Below are 19,834 nucleotides of genomic sequence, written 5' to 3'. Positions count from 1 at the left end.
CTGATGTCTAATGTAGAGAGACTGGCCGAGGAAGAAGCCACTTCAGAAAGAGAAAGTCCTTTGTTATCTGGGTAGTGGTGGGGGAGGGTGGAACAGTCGATGTGAAAAGATTCTGGTAAGTGGTGGCTTTAATGCATAAAGACTTTGATCACCTGATACCACAGCTTCTTGAAATTGAACTGGTTCCAGCTTTATTCTTGTGGAGAGATGTGATGAGTGCAAACAGGAAGGCCTGTAACAATACACCGAATCATTAAATATTGAAGAATGCATGCGAAATGTCACAAGGCTCCACACATCAGCTCAATTAGCCAAATGTAGTGCAGCATGACGCTGCAGGAAAACGCGCCAGTGTTTTAGACGTCTACATCAGCTCAGCAGGATAAATTAACTCAGCCATTTTGTTTCATTTCCTTGTATGAATGACTTTGTAATCACTTTGTCCTCGCATCCTTCAACTGATGAAACCTTGCTTCTGCACATCCCCTTCCACCAGTTCCACATTTTTCAGGGATGGGATGGGCTCTGCTTTTTGATAGTGGCTTGGATTCTGCTAATACAGACAGTGAGCTGTTTCACCTTGAGTGGAATCAGAGGACACAACCTGTGATAGAATGGGGAAAAATTCACAATTAGTCGAACAATATTTCAGTGTGTAATCTCTGGAACACAGGAAGTTGATTGATACTGACGTATTCAAAAGCAATTTGGATTTCTTTCAGAAAACGTTTTCAGACATGCTATATAAGTAACTTGAGACATAGCATGTAGTGACTTGTAACAGACTCAGGAAGAACAGGTGACTTTGGACCTCTCGTTCCCAAACATCTCCAACACTGGAGTCTTTGTCAACTCGTGTCTATTGGATAGGTAACTGGCTGTCTGACCGAAGACAGAGGGTGGTGGTCGATGGAAAATTTTCGGATTGGAGGCAGGTTGCTAGCGGTGTGCCGCAGGGATCAGTGCTTGGTCCTCTGCTCTTTGTGATTTTTATTAATGACTTAGAGGAGGGGGCTGAAGGGTGGATCAGTAAATTTGCTGATGACACCAAGATTGGTGGAGTAGTGGATGAGGTGGAGGGCTGTTGTAGGCTGCAAAGAGACATAGATAGGATGCAAAGCTGGGCTGAAAAATGGCAAATGGAGTTTAACCCTGATAAATGTGAGGTGATTCATTTTGGTAGGACAAATTTAAATGTGGATTACAGGGTCAAAGGTAGGGTTCTGAAGACTATGGAGGAACAGAGAGATCTTGGGGTCCATATCCACAGATCTCTAAAGGTTGCCACTCAAGTGGATAGAGCTGTGAAGAAGGCCTATAGTGTGTTAGCTTTTATTAACAGGGGGTTGGAGTTTAAGAGCCGTGGGGTTATGCTGCAACTGTACAGGACCTTGGTGAGACCACATTTGGAATATTGTGTGCAGTTCTGGTCACCTCACTATAGGAAGGATGTGGAAGCGCTGGAAGGAGTGCAGAGGAGATTTACCAGGATGCTGCCTGGTTTGGAGGGTAGGTCATATGAGGAAAGGTTGAGGGAGCTAGGGCTGTTCTCTCTGGAGTGGAGGAGGCTGAGGGGAGACTTAATAGAGGTGTATAAAATGATGAAGGGGATAGATAGAGTGAACGTTCAAAGACTATTTCCTCGGGTGGATGGAGCTATTACAAGGGGGCATAACTATAGGGTTCGTGGTGGGAGATACAGGACGGATATCAGAGGTAGGTTCTTTACGCAGAGAGTGGTTGGGGTGTGGAATGGACTGCCTGCAGTGATAGTGGAGTCAGACACTTTAGAAACATTTAAGCGGTTATTGGATAGGCACGTGGAGCACGCCAGGATGATAGGGAGTGGGATAGCTTGATCTTGGTTTCAGATAAAGCTCGGCACAACATCGTGGGCCGAAGGGCCTGTTCTGTGCTGTACTGTTCTATGTTCTATGTTCTATGTGTCTAGGTCTATCATAAATTTGGTGATGGAGATTGATTGCTGTGGTTGGTCAGCAGCTCCATTGTTGTATTGTGATATCAGATGGTAGAAGTAAGCTTTGGTCTTTTGCTCCTCCGGTAGTTATTAGTTCCTTTATATGTAGCTGCCGCAATCCACATGGACAGGGAAAATAACTCAAGATCTCCTGGTCACCATTGGGTTTCTCAGCCCAATATTATGTCATTGAAGGAATAACTTGCATTTCTCTCCCTTCTTTCACAATCCTCAGGTGTCCCAAAGTATTTTGCAGCCAGTGTAATTGCTGTTGTAATGGAATAAATATTCCACTTCATTAGTCTATCCAAAGCAGATGTAGACTGTTATTACACTTTTTTGTAAAACAGGCAGTCTATTTTCAGCACAATTTTGAAACTGTCATGTTCAAAAGACAAAATCCAGCCGAAATCCACTTGGGGGTTTGAGATGAGCTTTACAGTTACTCTACTGCTGCTGAGTTTTAATTCATTTTTGGGATGTGGGTGTCTCTGGCTAGGCCAGCATTTATTGTCCATCCCTAATGCCCTTGAAGCAATTCTGACCTTATGGGTGTCTCTGGCACACCTCATTCAACAATGCCGCCCCCCCCTCCCCCTCCCCCTGTTTAGAGCCACAGTAGCTCCCTTGACCCATGTCTGATATTCAGCACAGACCTAGATCTTTCAATCTATTTGGCTTAGTGCCGCATGTACTTAATTGTTGCTTTTTGCACAAAGACTATTGGAAAAAAATCTGGAACTTGATTCTCCCAAAAGGCTGTGGACAGCTCAAACTTCTAAGCCTGAGACTGATAGGTTTTTGTTAGCTGGGTTATTAGAACAGGGATGGTAGCGTAGTGGTTTTGGTACCAGACTAGTCAGAGACATGGACTAAGGCTTTAGATACAAGGTCAAACCCCACAATGACAGCTGGGAAATTTAAATTCAATTAATTAAAGTCTTTGTAATAATCATGAAACTACTTGTTTGCCATATAAACCCATCTCTCCTTTTGAGGAAGGAAAGCTGTTGTCCTGAACTCCAAAACCACAGTAACATGGTTGACTTTTAACTGCACACTGAAAAATCCTGGCAAGCTACTCTATGCAACTACAAAGATCAAATGGGAATGTAATGGGACAATCACCCAGCATCTACCCAGGCATCTGGTACAACAAAGGCAAATCCAGCCCAGTTGTCCCTGCAAAGTCCTTCTCATCAACACCTAAAAGTAGAAAGACTAGAAGTGCATGGGAACACGATCTCACTGAGTCAAAATCCTCAAACTCCCTAACAGCACTGTGGGTGTACCTACACAGTAAGAGTTTTAACAACAGGTTAAAGTCCAACAGGTTTATTTGGTAACAAATGCCATTAGCTTTCGGAGCCCTGCTCCTTCGTCAGATGGAGTGGGCATCTGGTGTACCTACACCACATGGACTGCAGCCTTTCAAGAAGGCAGCTAACTATCATCATCTGAAGGGCATTTAGTGCACTTGCCAGCGATGCTCTCATCCAATGAATAAATTTTTAAAAAGCAAAATCGTGCAGATGATGCCAATCTGAAATATGAACAAAGCGCTGAATATACTCAACAGGCCAAACTGCATCTATGGGGAGTGAGAGAAACTATTAACCTTTCAGGTCATAGGCCATTAGTCAGACGTAGTTTAGGCAGGTAAATGGAGTTCAGAGACAGAGCAGCTGAGAAGGCAGAGCAAGATAGTGGGGCTCAGTGGCCTCTGGCTCTGTCCCTCCTCATTCTGTCTCTGAATTCTGCTCCAAGCTGACTCCACCTGACCTACCAGGACTCCTGACATTAACTTGGGATTCCTTCCTATTGTCTGTCCCCTTTTTTTCCCTGATTACCAGCTAGGTAACCAGGCCTATTTCCCTTTGTCAATCTAAATGCATCTTTTGGCTGCCAATCTGGACCTGAGCCCATCTTTTCTATTTCCACTTTCTCGTTTCTCCCCCAGAAGCTCTTTTTTTCTTTGCCTCTCCTACACCCTTCCCTCTGTCATCCATGCTTCCTTTCAATTTTTGTGATCTCTGGTATCCTATTTCCAACAAAACCCAACCCCTCAGTACTCCTTCCCTAAACCTCTCCGTCTCTCTTTCCCTTTCCTCCTTAAAACCAACCACTCTTACCAAGCTTTTGGTCACCTGCACTGATGTGACTTGGTGTCAGATTTTGTTTGTGTTCCTGTGAAGTACCTTGGGATGCTTTACTACATTAAAAGTGCTATAAATGCAAGTTATTGTTGCATTATGTTGATATGCTCCTTGAGACTGATTGCAAAATCACCATCTGTCTAATTGTAAATTGTTTAGTCATAGCACTATGTTTAAAAATAAAATGAACTAGTTATTAAATGTTTGTTGAAATCCCGTATGTGCTATCTTTGGGGATGAAATTCTTTACACGCTGCATTTTTGTGAATTTCTTGGTGCTTATTGAGGAAGGTGAGAGACACTGGGGAATGGAGACTTTTCTATTTTGAGCCCTCCAGAGCAGGAGCAAGTCGATCTGTACACAGCTGTGGAGTGAAGCTCCCTCCACGGCATTAGCCGGAGAATTCTCCCCCACGCACCAAATAATTGTTCCCTTCTGCATCCCTGTGCCACACTTTGCACTCGTTCCTTGCCCAGTGAGTTGAATTTGTACAGATAGCCACATCTATCAGTCTGGGTTTGATTCGAGCCTACTTGCTTGTAAAATTGATGCAAAGGGGTTTGTGGCTGTCACTGGCAAGGCTAGCATTGTCCATCTGAAGTTAGTCTTGAGGGGGGCGAGCCACCAAGTTGATTTGCTGCAGTCCATAGTACCATCCATAGTACTGTTAGGGAGGAAGTTCTGGATTTGGACCTAATGAAGATGAATGGCAGCAACATTTCCAAGTTGGGTGTGTCACAGGAAACTTGCGGTGATGGCGTTCAAGTGCACCTGCTGCCCTTCTAGGTAGCATCGGTCATTTGTTTGGGAGGTGCCACCAAAAATTCAAAAGTAAAAGACCCCACCCAGTCAGTGTTAGCTGTGTGAATGAAGTGCGTGTTGAAGCCTTCTCCCAAGATGAGAGCTTGACCTTTTTGCGCTGTGATGCTCTTGGGGAATACAGAAGTTCCGATTTAGATTCCAAGGCGGCTTCCTTTCTCTGCTGGTGCCCTGTTGTATATGACTGTCTGTGAGGTGAGTGCCAGAAGTATCAGTATGAATTGGATTTCCACATGGGAAGTTGACTCATTCTGTTGTGCACCTGTTGATGTCGGATGCAGCAAGACATCCTGCTCTGAGAAAGCTTTGGCTTAGTCTTCCCTTTAAGTGAAACATCCAGTTTTATTTCTGAGGAACATCTGTCCTGTAAAAATGATGTTCCATTTTGCCACTCTCTTTATTGAGGTGGAGAGGGAAGCTTTTGGGGGATATTTCGATCCTTTTAAATCATTGATGCTGTGGTATTCTTTCCCCCTTTCCTCCCTGTTTCTGTTTCTTGTTTTAAACAAAGGTAACAATATATGTTGACATATTGCCATTCATGTCCCCTGATCATCCCAGGATGGCTTACACGCACTAAAGTATTTGTTAGTGTGGAGGTGATAGTGTGTTCCTGCCCACTTGCTACCCTTGCCTTTCCAGTTGGTGGGAGCTGTGCTTGTGCTGGGCAGTGCTATTGAAGAGTTGCAGCAGTGGATAGTAAACACTGGAGCCACGTGATGCCATTAATGTGATGTCCTGAATAGCCTGATGACGCTCATTTGGTAGACTCAGACATAAAAAATAGCCACTGGACAAGGCCCTGGCAGTGACTTGTTAATTCTGGAACATGATCACATACAAAAGGGATGGGAAAACTGTGATTCCGTCATAAATCATCTATTTAAGGTGGTGTGTGCTCTAAGTGCACTCATCCCATTGCCAGATGGCTCCTGGAGATGGTGACATATTTAGAAACCCAATCCCCTTTAATGTCCAATGTTTTTGTGTAGTATTTTCTGTTCGTCTGGATTGAATTGCTGGATGGATGACTAAATGAACTGTGGAGCAAGGAATTGTGGAACAGTAAATTTTATCTGGACCTTGAGACTCCCAGTCCAAATCATTTGTGAATGTATTACTTGCCTGTTACCTGTTTGGATTGAACCGAGCCCTGAGGAGCTTAAAGGGTTAAATCATAAGGGCATAAAGCTTGCAGAATCCATGATGGGGGACAAGGGGATGTAATAAAATTTAAGCTAGGCCATTTAGGAGTGAAATCAGGAAGGACTGTTTCTGCATAAAGGGTGGGAAGAAACCTGGAGTTCTGTTCTTTTCGAAAAGGTTGTGAATATTGGGGTCATGTAGAGCTTTCAAGGTTCAGATCAAATAGATGCTTGTTGGCCAAGGGGTATCAAGAACATTTTTATTGAGGACTGTACCCAAGTCTTCTAGATCCACACACACATTACCTATATGGTCCACAATTGGCTCCACTCTTTGTCTAGTTATTATCTTACTCTTGATATATTTGAGGTTTGTTATTCTACCTGCCAAAGCTTTTTCATGCACCCTCTTAGCTTTCCTCATTTCCTTACTGGAGAATCCAGTACTTACTCTATGGAGTTGTTCAAAATTATGAAGAACTTTGAGTTGATAGAAGCAGTTAGTTGACAGGAGGATTGATAACCAAAGAACACAGAGTCAAGATAATTGGCATCCGAGGGAAGATGAGAATTTTTATTTTCTAAACATAGTGTGGTGTTATGATCAACAATGCATTGTCTGACAGGGTCGGAGACATTGAATAGCAACTTTAAAAAGTTAATTGGATAAATACTTTAAAAGGAAAGCAAAGAAAGGGATTCATTGGGACACTCATTCAAAGAGCCAGCACATGCATGATGGACGGAATAGCTGCCTCCTGTGCTGTATTATTCTGTGTGCTACTAGTAATGAAAAACATCCAAACGACAGATAGTTGCTCCAGTTTAAAGATTGGCTTGTCAGAGGCAGAAGCAGGGATATGTGGTGAAAGGTTAGTTCATCTATTGTTGCAGGCCAGCAGGCAGCTATTTTTATTGCTGGCAGTGATTAAAATCACAGCTGTCACACCGTTATTCTGGGGAAAGTTATTTTTGGATACCTTGCAGGGACCCAAGTCATTGTCTCCCTGGCAGAGTTATTGCAGATTCAGGTTCCAACTGAAGGATTCCTACTGGAAACCAGAGTCACCAGTCAATGAGGACTGTGGGAGTGGGGCGGGGAAATAATACTGGCGAGTCATACCAGATAGTGTGAATAAGTTAACGGGACAGCTAGATAAACACACAAGAAAAAGGAATAGAGAGAGAAGGTGATGCACTGAAACAAAGGTGGGAAAAGGTTTGTATGGAGCATGACCACTGGTGTAGACCAGCTGGGCCCAGTGACCTGGTTCCGTGCTGTAAATCCGAGGGAAGGGAAAGTAATTCATTGTTCACAAGACATCTAGTTTTGTCACCCCACTGGTAAAAGCTTTGAAGTATAATCAGTAAACATTCTGCAGAACACAACTATTTTATCAATTGGATTAAGAGTGGGATGGAATAGTGACTGCTAGAGAGGGAAAAGGACTAAATCTACAGTGGTGGTTAATTGTTGTTTTTAGTCCCTGTGACTGCTAGAGAGATTGAGATTGCCTTTACTCTTCAAGAAGCGGTTACTTTGCTTACTGAGCTTCAGGGCTGCTCTGCATTCAGGCAAGTAGATAACAGAAATTACTAGAACATAGTGTAATAGGAATGTGCACATTTGCTGTGAGTTACACACACTGTTTGCATCAAGCCTAGACAAGAAGGTTGCTATAAATGAAGGCAATCAACATTATGCAAATAGTAACAGAAAATGTGGAAATACTCAGCTGATCTAGTGGCATCAGTGGAGAGAGAAACAGAGTTAACGTTTTGAGTTAAACCTGACTCCTCTTTGCGTCTGTTCTGAACAAGGGTCTTGATCTAAAATATTACACCTGTTTCTCTCCACAGATGCTGTCAGATCTGCTGAGTATTTCCAGCATTTTCTCTTTATTTCATCCACAGTATTCTGTTTCTAGTAAATTGGTAAATTTTGAGAAGTATTTGCTAGTTTGTATTATCTTGATGCTAACTCTCTTTACTGGCTCTGTATTAAACTTGACTCTTTGTCTTTCTTTGCTGGCTCTTTTGGCACTTCCTTGCTGGCTCATTTATCAGAGGGAGTTGTTAAGCAGAGGGCCCTGTCTGTCCTCTGAAGGGGACTTGAATGATCCCAGGATATTTTCAAAGGAGCAATATTCACCCACCAAACATCTAAAACAGATTATCTGGCAATTATCACTTTGCTGTTTCTGGGAGCTTGCAATGCACAAATTGGCTGCTATGTTCTGGACACTACATTAGTGACTACACTTCAGAAGTATCTCATTAGCTGTAAAGCAATTTAGGTCAGGCAGAGGTCATTAAACATTCAAGATTTTAAAAAATTTTTTAGTTTCAACCCATACTCTTAAGACCCGAAATCTAGGCTGATGCTCCAGTGCAGCGCAGAGAGAACAGCAAAACCAGGCTTCCATGCTGTGTCCAACAATGGCATAAATGGACAAGGAGCAGCGATGCTATGTTGCTCCGCAAAGTTAAATAGCTTTTTAGTTAGTGTCTGGATTTGCAAATGAAGGAGGAGTATTTGGATGCAGTACCAGAGAGATCGCATCACACTGGGATGATACCCAAGCTGTAGCTGATAATTTTAAAAGTGGAAGAAACTGGGAAGATAGAAATTTTCCCATTCCTCGACAGTGATGGCATCCCTGTTATCACATTCCAAGCCAGTCTCAAACCCATAGCTCTCTTGAATTCAAAGAATGGCACCTTAACTGAGATAGTGGATAAATCAGTACAGGTAGAACATGACAAGTCCCATTTAGACCCAGACTAGATAGGAACCAGCAGGCTTTCTTCCCACAACACAAGAAGTAGAAGCAAGAGTTGGCCACCAGGTACTTCAAGCCTGCCTGCAGATCTACGCTGGCCTCAACACCTTTTCTGTGCCATTTCCCCGTAGTTTAAAAATGGGAAGGTTTGTCACAATTGTACAGGGAGTTGGTGAGGTCTCACTTGGAATAATGTGTACACAATTTTGATGCACTTGCCTAAAAACGGATATAGTAACATTGGAGGCAGTCCAAAGAAGATTCACCAGATTAATTCCTAGAATGAGAGGTCGTCCTTTCAAGAGAGACTAAATAGTCCGGGTTTGTATTCCTTGGAATTCAGAGGAGTGAAGGGTGACCTTATTCCTTGACCTCTCGTATTTATCCACCTCCACTTGAATACTTTTAATGATCCAGCTTCCACCAACCTTTGGAGCAGGGAATTCCAGAGATTCACCACCATCTGTGGGAGGAAGTTTCTGCGCACCTCAGTTTGAAATGACCAGCCCTTTATCTTGTAGCTATGTCCCCTTGTTTGAGACACTCCCAGTGAAAACATCTCATCTACCCTGTCAAGTTCCCTTAGGATCTTGTATGTTTGCATAAGGTCACCCCTCACTCTTCTAAACTCCCTAGCTTGCAGATCATTGGGTCCTGGCGACTTGTCCACCTTTAGCCCTATGAGTTTCTCTGATACTGTACCTCTTATGATTCGGATTTTTACAAGTTCTACCAAGCAATTTGAAATCGGCCCATCTGATATCTTGGGGATATTTGGGATATCTTCCATGGTGAAGACTGATGCAAAAGATTTGCTATCTGCCATTTCTTTGCTGTTATCAATTCATCAGCTTCGCTCAGTGGAGGCCCCACATTTGCCTATTTATATATCCATGGAGATTCTGTTTGCTTTTATGCTGCATGCAAATTTTCTCAATTCATTTTCTCCCTTCTTATGGACTTTTTAGTTTTTTTGCTGCTAGATCCTAAAGCCATCCCAGTCCTCTGGTCTACCACTATCCCATGCCACTTTGTATATCCTGCTTTTCAATTTAACATTGTCCTTGACCTCCTGTGGTAACCATGGATTTTGCCTCTGTCTCATGGAATCCCTCTTTTTGATTGGGATAAATTCCTGCTGAGCATTTTGGACCAGCTGTTTGAATATCTGCTGCTGTCATCTACTGACCTGTACCTTAGCTTGTTTACCCAGTTCACCTTAGACAACTCCTCCTTCATATCGTTATAACTGACCTTATTTAAGTTGAAGTCACTGGTCATGGACCTATGGCGTTCACCCTCAAACTGTATCTGGAATTCTGTTACATTGTGGTCACTACCCCCTCGGGAATTCTTAAGCACAAGATCCCTTATTCACCCTTCATTACGCAAAACCAAATCTAAAATAGCCCACTCCTGGGTAGGCTCTAAACGTACTGCTCTAAAGAGCAATCCCTGATGCATTCCGCAAATTATTCTTCTACGCTACCCTTGCCGGTTTGGTTTGTCTAATCAATATGCAGATTAAAATTTCCCATGATAATTGCAGTTCCCTTCAAACATGCCACTAATATTTCCCCAGTTACGCTCCGATTTCTTGAGGTCACATTTTGGGGGTCTATAGACCACTCCCACTCTTGTCTTCCTTCCCTTGCTATTCATAATTTCAGCCCAAACATTACTATCCACTGCCTTTATATGACGGCTTAGCACTGCTCCGAAACCTTCCTTGATTAACCGCGCTACCCACCTCCTTTCCCCTTCAGCCTGTTCTTTTGGAACATTGTATACCCTGGAATGTATACCCAGTCCTGGTTCCCAGCAACCATGTTTCTGTAATAGCTAATGTTGCAGATAGAGGGCTTTAGATTAATATCTCATCTGAAAGGAAGAACACTGCTAGTGCAGCATTCCCTTGGTACTGCGCTGGGAGAATCATAGTGCAGCATTCCCTCAGTATTGCGCTGGGAGAATCATAGTGCAGCATTCCCTCAGTATTGCGCTGGGAGAATCATAGTGCAGCATTCCCTTGGTACTGCGCTGGGAGAATCATAGTGCAGCATTCCCTCAGTATTGCGCTGGGAGAATCATAGTGCAGCATTCCCTCAGTATTGCGCTGGGAGAATCATAGTGCAGCATTCCCTCAGTATTGCGCTGGGAGAATCATAGTGCAGCATTCCCTTGGTACTGCGCTGGGAGAATCATAGTGCAGCATTCCCTCAGTATTGCGCTGGGAGAATCATAGTGCAGCGTTCCCTCGGTACTGCGCTGGGAGAATCATAGTGCAGCATTCCCTCAGTATTGCGCTGGGAGAATCATAGTGCAGCGTTCCCTTGGTACTGCGCTGGGAGAATCATAGTGCAGCATTCCCTTGGTACTGCGCTGGGAGAATCATAGTGCAGCGTTCCCTCGGTACTGCGCTGGGAGAATCATAGTGCAGCATTCCCTCGGTACTGCGCTGGGAGAATCATAGTGCAGCATTCCCTCGGTACTGCGCTGGGAGAATCATAGTGCAGCATTCCCTTGGTACTGCGCTGGGAGAATCATAGTGCAGCATTCCCTCGGTACTGCGCTGGGAGAATCATAGTGCAGCATTCCCTCGGTACTGCGCTGGGAGAATCATAGTGCAGCATTCCCTTGGTACTGCGCTGGGAGAATCATAGTGCAGCGTTCCCTTGGTACTGCGCTGGGAGAATCATAGTGCAGCGTTCCCTTGGTACTGCGCTGGGAGAATCATAGTGCAGCATTCCCTTGGTACTGCGCTGGGAGAATCATAGTGCAGCATTCCCTCGGTACTGCGCTGGGAGAATCATAGTGCAGCATTCCCTCAGTATTGCGCTGGGAGAATCATAGTGCAGCGTTCCCTTGGTACTGCGCTGGGAGAATCATAGTGCAGCATTCCCTCAGTACTGCGCTGGGAGAATCATAGTGCAGCGTTCCCTCGGTACTGCGCTGGGAGAATCATAGTGCAGCGTTCCCTTGGTACTGCGCTGGGAGAGAGTGTCAGCTTCGATTGGGACTTGAATTTGTGACCTTATCTCAGATCTGTGTGTCTGCACTAAGGCACAGTTGAAATCTAATGTTAATTCAATAGTGTGACTGTAGCATCTTCTACCTTGTCTTCATTTTTCTGCATATGCAAAGCAATTAATATTAATTCATCCCTTTCTTTTCAGCTGTCTATACGGATGGCAAGGCCAGTTCTGTGATGAGTGCATCCCATACCCTGGTTGCATCCATGGGACTTGCATGGAGCCATGGAAGTGCAACTGTGAAACCAACTGGGGTGGCCTGCTCTGCGACAAAGGTATGTGTGTCCCAAGCACCTTCGCTTGGGCAATTATGCAGATGTAGTCAGAGGTAATTTTAAATGCTGATTAAGCTGGTGTCTATGCTTATCAGAACATGTTGGAGCACCCTTCTTCCCCAGCTCCCCCAGTCGCCTCTATACACCGTGAAACAACAGTTGATGTCTGTGTTCAAACAGGCATGTACTGGAAATTCCAGTGTGTTTAAAAACATTCCAGGCTCCTATCTACAGCGGTGATGCCTTAAGCTAGGCTCATCAATGTCAGATAGTCACCAAAAATTTCAGTAGGGGATTCAGGAAGAGAAACTTCTTTACCCAGTGTTCAGAATGTGTAGCTTCCTACCAGAAGAAGACGTTGAGGCAAATAGCATGGATGCATTTACAGAGAAACTGAATAAATGCATGAGGGAGAAAGGAGTAGATGGTTACGCTGAAGTAGAGCGAGAGGAGGCTGTGGTGGAACGTAAACACTGGCATGGACCAGTTAAGCTGAATGGCCTGTTTCTGTGTACATGTTGTGTAATGTTTATTTAGTGATTTTTGTCACAGATCCACACCAGTATACTGTAGGGAACTTGAATTAATCACGGTGCAAGGCATTTTCAGTGCATTGCTTCGTGCTGTTCTTGCCTTCAGTGAACAGCCTTTGCTTGCCAGCATTTCTCTCAATGCAGGCATATTCCCAGATGCAAGTCCAGTTTGATTTCTGGAATCTGTATTTTTGTAGTTAGAAATAGTGAAAGTTCCACCCACCCACCACTATAATCTCTCTGAAGTTCCAGTGCTGATCTTTTTCCTGTCTTTGAAAAGATGCTGGGACGCTGAAGGTGTCCGATATGTCTTGACTGGCCAAGACCTAGAGAGTGCCATGGGGCCCTTTGCTTGTTTCATGTGTCCCGTCCCTCAAACCTTTTTTGTCAATAGTCTACCTGGCTTCTTGGATTTGGTAACATCAAACTACTTCCATTATCTCTGGGCACTCTGCCCTACACACTTCCCATCTCTACACGAAGATTAATTTCTTTTGTTCAAGTCCTTATTGACCAACTTCAGTTTGCGATCATGTTGAGCAGAGGTCATCTGTACCCGAAAGAAAACATTTGAATTTACACATTAAGCAACTTCTAGTGGGATGGTCTTCCAGTGTAATATGCTGTCTGCTGTAATAATGACTCCAAACTTTTAAGAATCGAGCTTAATTTGTCAAAGGACAGTTTAAAAGGAAAACTATTTAACATCCATGTGATGATTAAACTCTGTGACTGGCTGGTCAGTGATTGATGAGCTCCGGTTGGCCTGGATAAATTGCAAGTCGCCACTTGTTCACAGACTCAGTTGGATATCTGGTATCTCAATGTGTGCATGTGTCTTTTGTGCCTGACCCTTTAACTCAAAACAATTCTTTTTATTCCTGAAGACTTGAATTACTGTGGAACGCACCATCCTTGCATCAATGGGGGGACCTGTATGAACACAGAGCCTGATGAATACCAATGTGTCTGTCCTGAAGGATATTCCGGCAAGACCTGTGATGTTGGTAAGTGCGTCATAGCTAGGAACCACCTCTGCACCCATATACAGTGAAGCTCTTAGTTTTGGTAGTATGGTTTATACAAGGGTGCAGGTCTGTTAGCTCTGTCATGCTACAGTTGACCTGTGTATAAACAGGGTCGTATGATATTGGCGGGCTGACTAATAGCTTTTTTGGGGACGAGGGAGAGGGAAGTGTTGCAGGGGACGAGAGGGAGAAATACTTGTTAGGTAAGTCTGATTCTGTTGTCCCCACATTCACCAGCAAAGGTGAAAAGGATGTCTGACATTTTTTTTCTCTCGCTCCCCTGCCACCTCCAACTGGATCAGGGGTGCTTGGGGAAACTGAAACACGTCCAGTGCAAGCATAGTGAGAACAAAAACAAAAAGTACTTTTAATGTGTGTAAAATAATCCCCAAGGTGCTTTGCAGGAGTAGTGTGAAGCTAAATTTGGCACTGAACCTCACGAGGAGATATTAGACAGATGACCAGAAAGCTTGGCCAACGAGAGTGAGATTTTAAGGAGCAACACTTCAGAGAGGAACTTCCAAAGCTTTGGGGCTTGGGTGTCTGAAGGCCAATGGTGAAGCAATTTAAAATTGGGGATTCTCAAGGGGATGGAATTGGAGGAACGCAGAGATCTTGACTACCTGCGTAAATTGGAGATCTGCAGGAGATTACAGGGAAGCAGATGTCTATAGTCCAATGCGTCACTAGTAGACGATGCAGAATTGAGGATTATTGCTGGAAGAATCAAAAGGAAAGTTTGAAGAAATGTTCAATGAGTTAGTAGAACATGGAATACTTTAGCAGAAAGGACTGTTGCGTTGGCATTTGTGAATTTCAGTGGGTAAGTATTTGGAAAGAAAAATCTAGAACAATAAAGGCAAGGAAATGGGCCTCCACCTAACACTGGCATGATGAACCATCGGCCTCCATCGTTACTGTAGTTTTCATGTTTAAAAATTGAGGCAATTCAAGGTCTGAGCCTGCTCTGTAATTTAGTCTGAGTCAGATTTCCAATGTCGTGACGGTGGCTATTGTAATGTCACTTTTTGGTTTTAAAGCCTTCACTGTTGGTAGCATCTCAGAATTCAGGAAAATGGCCTCTATTGCTCCTGGCTTTGTCTAGACTTGGGTGGGAGCGGGGCTTCTTTATCCATGAGTTTCATTCTAACTCTCCGACCTTGTTTCCAGCTGAGCATGCTTGTGTATCCAACCCATGTGCAAACGGAGGAACCTGTAGTGAGGTCGAAAATGGATTTGAGTGTCACTGTCCTTCGGGCTGGAATGGAACAATTTGTGCAGATAGTAAGTCCCGACAAGAAACTTGTACTTAAATTGTGACTTTGTACTTCACAGGATTGTTAGAAACAGAATTTGACACTGAGCCACATTAAGTATCAGGGCAGCTGGCCAGAAAGCTTGGTCAGAGGTAGATTTTAAGGAACATCTTGAAGGAGAATAGAGAGGAGGTTTAGGAAGGAAATTCCAGACCTTGGGGCCTTGGCAGTTGAAGGCATGTGGTAGAAAGATTTAAATAAAGGATGTCCAAGGCCAGAATTTGTATCTGTAATAGCTGTATTAAATGAGTTTGTGTAGCCACCAGCATCAATCTGTATTTTCCTATAATTCCTCTCTAGATTTTTCCCCAGCAGATTTTTTTTAAATTTAAAAAACAGTAGATTTTCACAGTAACTTCATTGCAGTGTTAATGGAATACTACTTGTGACACTAATAAGTGTAAATAAAAATAAATCCCCTCCAGATTTTCCCCACATAGATATTTATGAAAATAATGGTTGTACATGTTCAGGCTACCTGAAACAATGTGTCATCCATTAATATTCATAGAAAGTAAAAACATTTATTCCATAATCATCCTCCTTTAGAGAGAACCTCCCCATCAGGATCCTTTTATAAAGCTTGCATTTGCAGAAGGACTTTGAAGAGCACAACACTGAGGGAGGGGGAATTATCTGCGATTTCTCACAATTGGAGAGTGTCATTGACCTTCCTGGGGGATTTACACTGTGCCTGCTGCTGCATGGGGCTTTCTCTGAACGGCACCAAAAGATCACCAACTCCACGGCACGCTCATTAGACAGCACCAACAGGTTAACAGAGTACACATAATGGGCATTAGTAAGGGTTGCCAGCTCCTGATAGTACTGATTGGAAGCAACAGTGTGTTACAACCACCTCTGGCCGCACTGGAAGTGGGGGGTGGGGGGTTGGAGCCTCCAAGTTCTAGCTGAGCTCAAACTTTCCATTTTGTGCATTCTGCTTCTGTGCTGGAGGTAAGGTTGCAACATAAATGTGGATAAGTGGGGGTAGGGGTCAGAGGGTTAAGGAAGAATTGATCCCCAAGATGCACCTCATTTGAAGAAGTTTTTTTAGCACAGCTTAGAGTGTTACCTTGCCCCTGTGGTAGTTACCATGTCTTGAAGGTGGTACCCTTGGCACTGAGGTTAATGATTCATCACAGATGATTCATCTCCCTTTTACACTCGTTCCCTTAATCAAGTTGCCAGTATTTGTTATCTGGCTCTTTATCCTACAGGACAGTGGTTATATTTTTGGGAAATGGTGAACATGCACATTCTGGTTAATGATGGATGGAGGTGAATTGGTGGGGAGGGGGGAAAATGCCAGAAAATTAGCTTGCACATATTGTTTTGTAATAAGCTTTATATTATGGCAAGATTGGGTGAATTCTTGCAGTTAGGAGTTGCACATGTTGGAAGGTTTGCACTGCCCAGATGTTTCCTGTTGAAGCATTGGCATTCATCATAGGAGCATCAAGTTTTGGGTGAAGTCCGTGACGGCTTTGGCCAATATGCTCAATGGGTAGGTTTCTATCTTCATTGAGGAGGAAGGTGTCAACCAATCTGGATGACCGAGTCTGCCCTCTGAATGACTTTTGGACACAGTTGCGCAAGGTTCAAGACCACACCAGATAGTGAGACAGGATGGTGAGGATTGCATTGGAAAGCAGGCAGGTTTCTAGTGTTTAACGACCTACACATCATAATTCCATCATTCAATAAAGAAATAAAAAGAAAATACACCATTGCTTGCAAATTCCCCATCAAGCCACACTGTTCCGACTTGGAATTGGAATATTGTTGCCTCTCTCGGTCGCTGGGTTAAAAAGTCAGAACTTTCCCTAGCAGCACTGTGGGTGTACCTACACCACAAGGATTGCTGTGTTTCAAGAAGGCAGTTCTCCACCTTTTCGAGGGTATTTAGGGATGGGCAACAAACGCTAGCCTAGCCAGAGAGGCTCACTTCCTGTGAATGGATGAAAAAAACCTTGTCCGATTCTTTATCGCATTGCTTAACTTTCCCAAAGTACTTTGCCTACTGTTCATCACCTTGTTAGTTAGGCGCATGTAGCAGCCCATATTGCACAGCAAGATCTCAGAAATCGCAATTCAATTTGTTCCCAGTGGTGATGGCCGAGGGAGAAATGTTGGCCCACACTATCTTTTCTTCAAATAACACCCTGGAGATGACGGATGGCAAGACCTCACTTTAGAGCAGCTCCTTGGGTATTAAACTATCAGACAGAATGTACTCAGTACCCTGGAGCTGGTTGGGAATGTACGATCTACTGATGGAGCTGAAGCTGCACTACTGACATTTGTGGGTGACTCAGTAATGGACTGAAGGTATCATGAAGCATATTCCCCAATCCTTGCATTAGGGTTGATGTGTGTTAATTTCCCTGAATGCTCATGTTAACTTACTCCAACTGATCTTTTCTGTTCATTTTGGTGTTGGGCTGTTTGTAGCGTAAAGGTTGAACAATATTCAAAGATTTGTGGAAATTTGTACCTCGCAGTATAATCTATGTTTTGTAATAATCTGTGTGCAGTACTTGATTTTCTACATTATTGATGTGGACTCTCTCTCTTTTGTCTCTGAATAGACATAAATGAATGTGTGTCCAGTCCTTGTGCACATGATGGGACTTGTATTGATCACGTTAATGGATTTAAGTGCATCTGCCCACAGCAGTGGATTGGGAAGACATGCCAGCTTGGTAAGGAGCTGCACGTGAGATTTTGCTCATAAATAAATGGTTTGTAGATAAATCTGCCAGCAGGGCTCCTGGCTACAGATAATATTCTTTAACAGGTAGATTAAATAGAGTTGAGGTAGAAGCCAGCCCTTATCTAATTGAATGGGAAGACATGTTTGAGGGCCTGCAGAGCGCAGGATCTTTCTGCATGATGATTCCAACTTTTGAAAGCAGTCTAGGGGTGTGTGTGGCGTTGGGTTCCTGGAGCTGTGGTGGCTTCGCCTCGGGCAGGGTTGGCATTGCTTCAGTCTGATGCCTTGTTTGGTGGCGGTGCTGAATTTCTTTCCTGAAATCTTAAATTCACTAACTTCTGTTTCCTGTTTTTCAAATTGTGGTGATTGCTGTATTGGGAAACAAAATATATGATCTGCTGCGGGGGCTGGGAAAACGTATTAATATCATGAGCAGACACCTGACCCTGTAATAAATTTGAAGTGTTTTCTTTGGGTGGGAATCTGGCAGATATCTTTGCAGGAGAAACCTTTGCTCCTACGTTAGCTCATCCAGGCTTAATTACATCTTTTGGTGATTTTTATTATGAAGATTATTCGGGCTTATTTTTGCAATTAGCAAACATTCAGATTCCACCATCTCTTCACAGCCCCCCCCTTTCCCCAGTATCTCCCAATGGATAATTGATGAAGGTTGCAGCCTCGATGTTCTTGGCTCGAACTGTTTTGTTCAGGAGTAATTTTTTTATTCACTCATGGGACATGGGCGTCGCTGGCTGGCCAGCATTTATTGCTCATCCTTAGTCATCCTTGGAGGGCAGTTGAGAGTAAACCACATTGCTGTGGTTCTGGAATCACTGTAGGCCAGACTGGGTAAGGATGGCAAATTTCCTTCCCTAAAGGACATTAGTGAACCAGATAGGTTTTTTTGACAATGGTTTCATGGTCACCAGTAGATTCTTAACTCCAGATATTTTTTTATTGAATTCAAATTCCGCCATCTGCCGTGGTGGGATTTGAACCCGGGTCCTCCGAACAATAGCTGAGTTTCTGGATTAATAGTCCAGCGATAATACCACCAGGCCATCCTAATGTCAGGATGCACAATCTGGAGTGCTCTTCCTTCAGAATACTGTTGAGGCTGGGAGTTGTTTTTTGTTGGTAAGGGTTGGAACCAAGGTAGGTAGATGGCGTTAAGCTACAGGTCTCTCCAATCTAATGGTGTGAGAGGCTGAATAGCCTCGTCCTGTTCCTTTTGTACTAGAGTTAGCAAGGTCCGAGCAAAGATCTGAGAGCGCTAACAATCCTGTGCTCGGCGCTATGATCACAGAGGTCTCCGAGCCCACACATGGTGATGTGGAGGGGCTGACCTCCTCTCAGCTCACACCGATGGGTAGAGCAATGCATGGGTGCTACTGATGAGGAGAAAATGTCACATGGTTAAGCAAACTTGAGTCAAAGTATGCTGAACCTGGCTTCCGGTCCCAGTGGTGATCTCTGTTGATATTCATTTTGAATAACGTGACTACAGGAAGTGGGTTCTTGGTGATTGATTGTTTGGGTCCTTCTCCAGCTAATCTGCTTGCATGGTTTTTAAGCTGCAGTTGCTGACTGTTCCTTTCTTTCTGTGTCTCTCTCTTGCTCTCTCTCTACCCTTTCTCTCTATGTCCTTTCACAGATGCTAATGAATGTGAGATGGAGCCTTGCGTTAATGCTTATTCTTGCAGAAACTTGATTGGTGGATATTACTGTGACTGCCTCCTGGGATGGTCTGGACAGAACTGTGACATACGTCAGTATTCACTTTATATATTCATGTACATGGAAATACACTTGTACAGTTTTAATGTGTTGTGTTAACAATTGACTGGCGTTTTTGCAAAGCATAGATGATATGGCGAGTCAGCGCAGGTTCACCTCTGCTCCCTCCACTGCTAGGTCACTCGTGGTACAGATCAATAAGGCCCTCGAGTCACGGTGCCAGTCACTGCCAAAGATACCATGTTGTACTTGTACCTAATTGCCTTTGGAACCTTTTTGAATTCTTGCAGTCTGTGGCAAACCTGCCATGCT

At 43.8% G+C, this 19,834-nt stretch overlaps 1 protein-coding gene across 2 annotated transcripts in view; it reads left to right on the top strand.

Annotated features, from left to right (window-relative positions):
• Nucleotides 1-19,834, top strand: part of jag2b (jagged canonical Notch ligand 2b) — a 163,249-nt gene that overhangs the window by 106,342 nt on the left and 37,073 nt on the right. The window contains exons 6-10 of one of the 2 annotated variants that reach the window (XM_078234506.1): nt 12,059-12,189; nt 13,610-13,729; nt 14,921-15,034; nt 17,658-17,771; nt 19,440-19,553. In XM_078234506.1, coding sequence (XP_078090632.1) covers nt 12,059-12,189; nt 13,610-13,729; nt 14,921-15,034; nt 17,658-17,771; nt 19,440-19,553 — 593 coding nt within the window. The remainder of the gene's footprint in view (nt 1-12,058; nt 12,190-13,609; nt 13,730-14,920; nt 15,035-17,657; nt 17,772-19,439; nt 19,554-19,834) is intronic. The other variant, XM_078234507.1, reaches the window with a different exon arrangement.

This window comes from Mustelus asterias, chromosome 18, assembly GCF_964213995.1.
Source record: "Mustelus asterias chromosome 18, sMusAst1.hap1.1, whole genome shotgun sequence".
In the NCBI taxonomy this organism is placed as follows: domain Eukaryota; kingdom Metazoa; phylum Chordata; class Chondrichthyes; order Carcharhiniformes; family Triakidae; genus Mustelus; species Mustelus asterias.
This window is presented reverse-complemented; position numbering and strand designations above follow the sequence as displayed.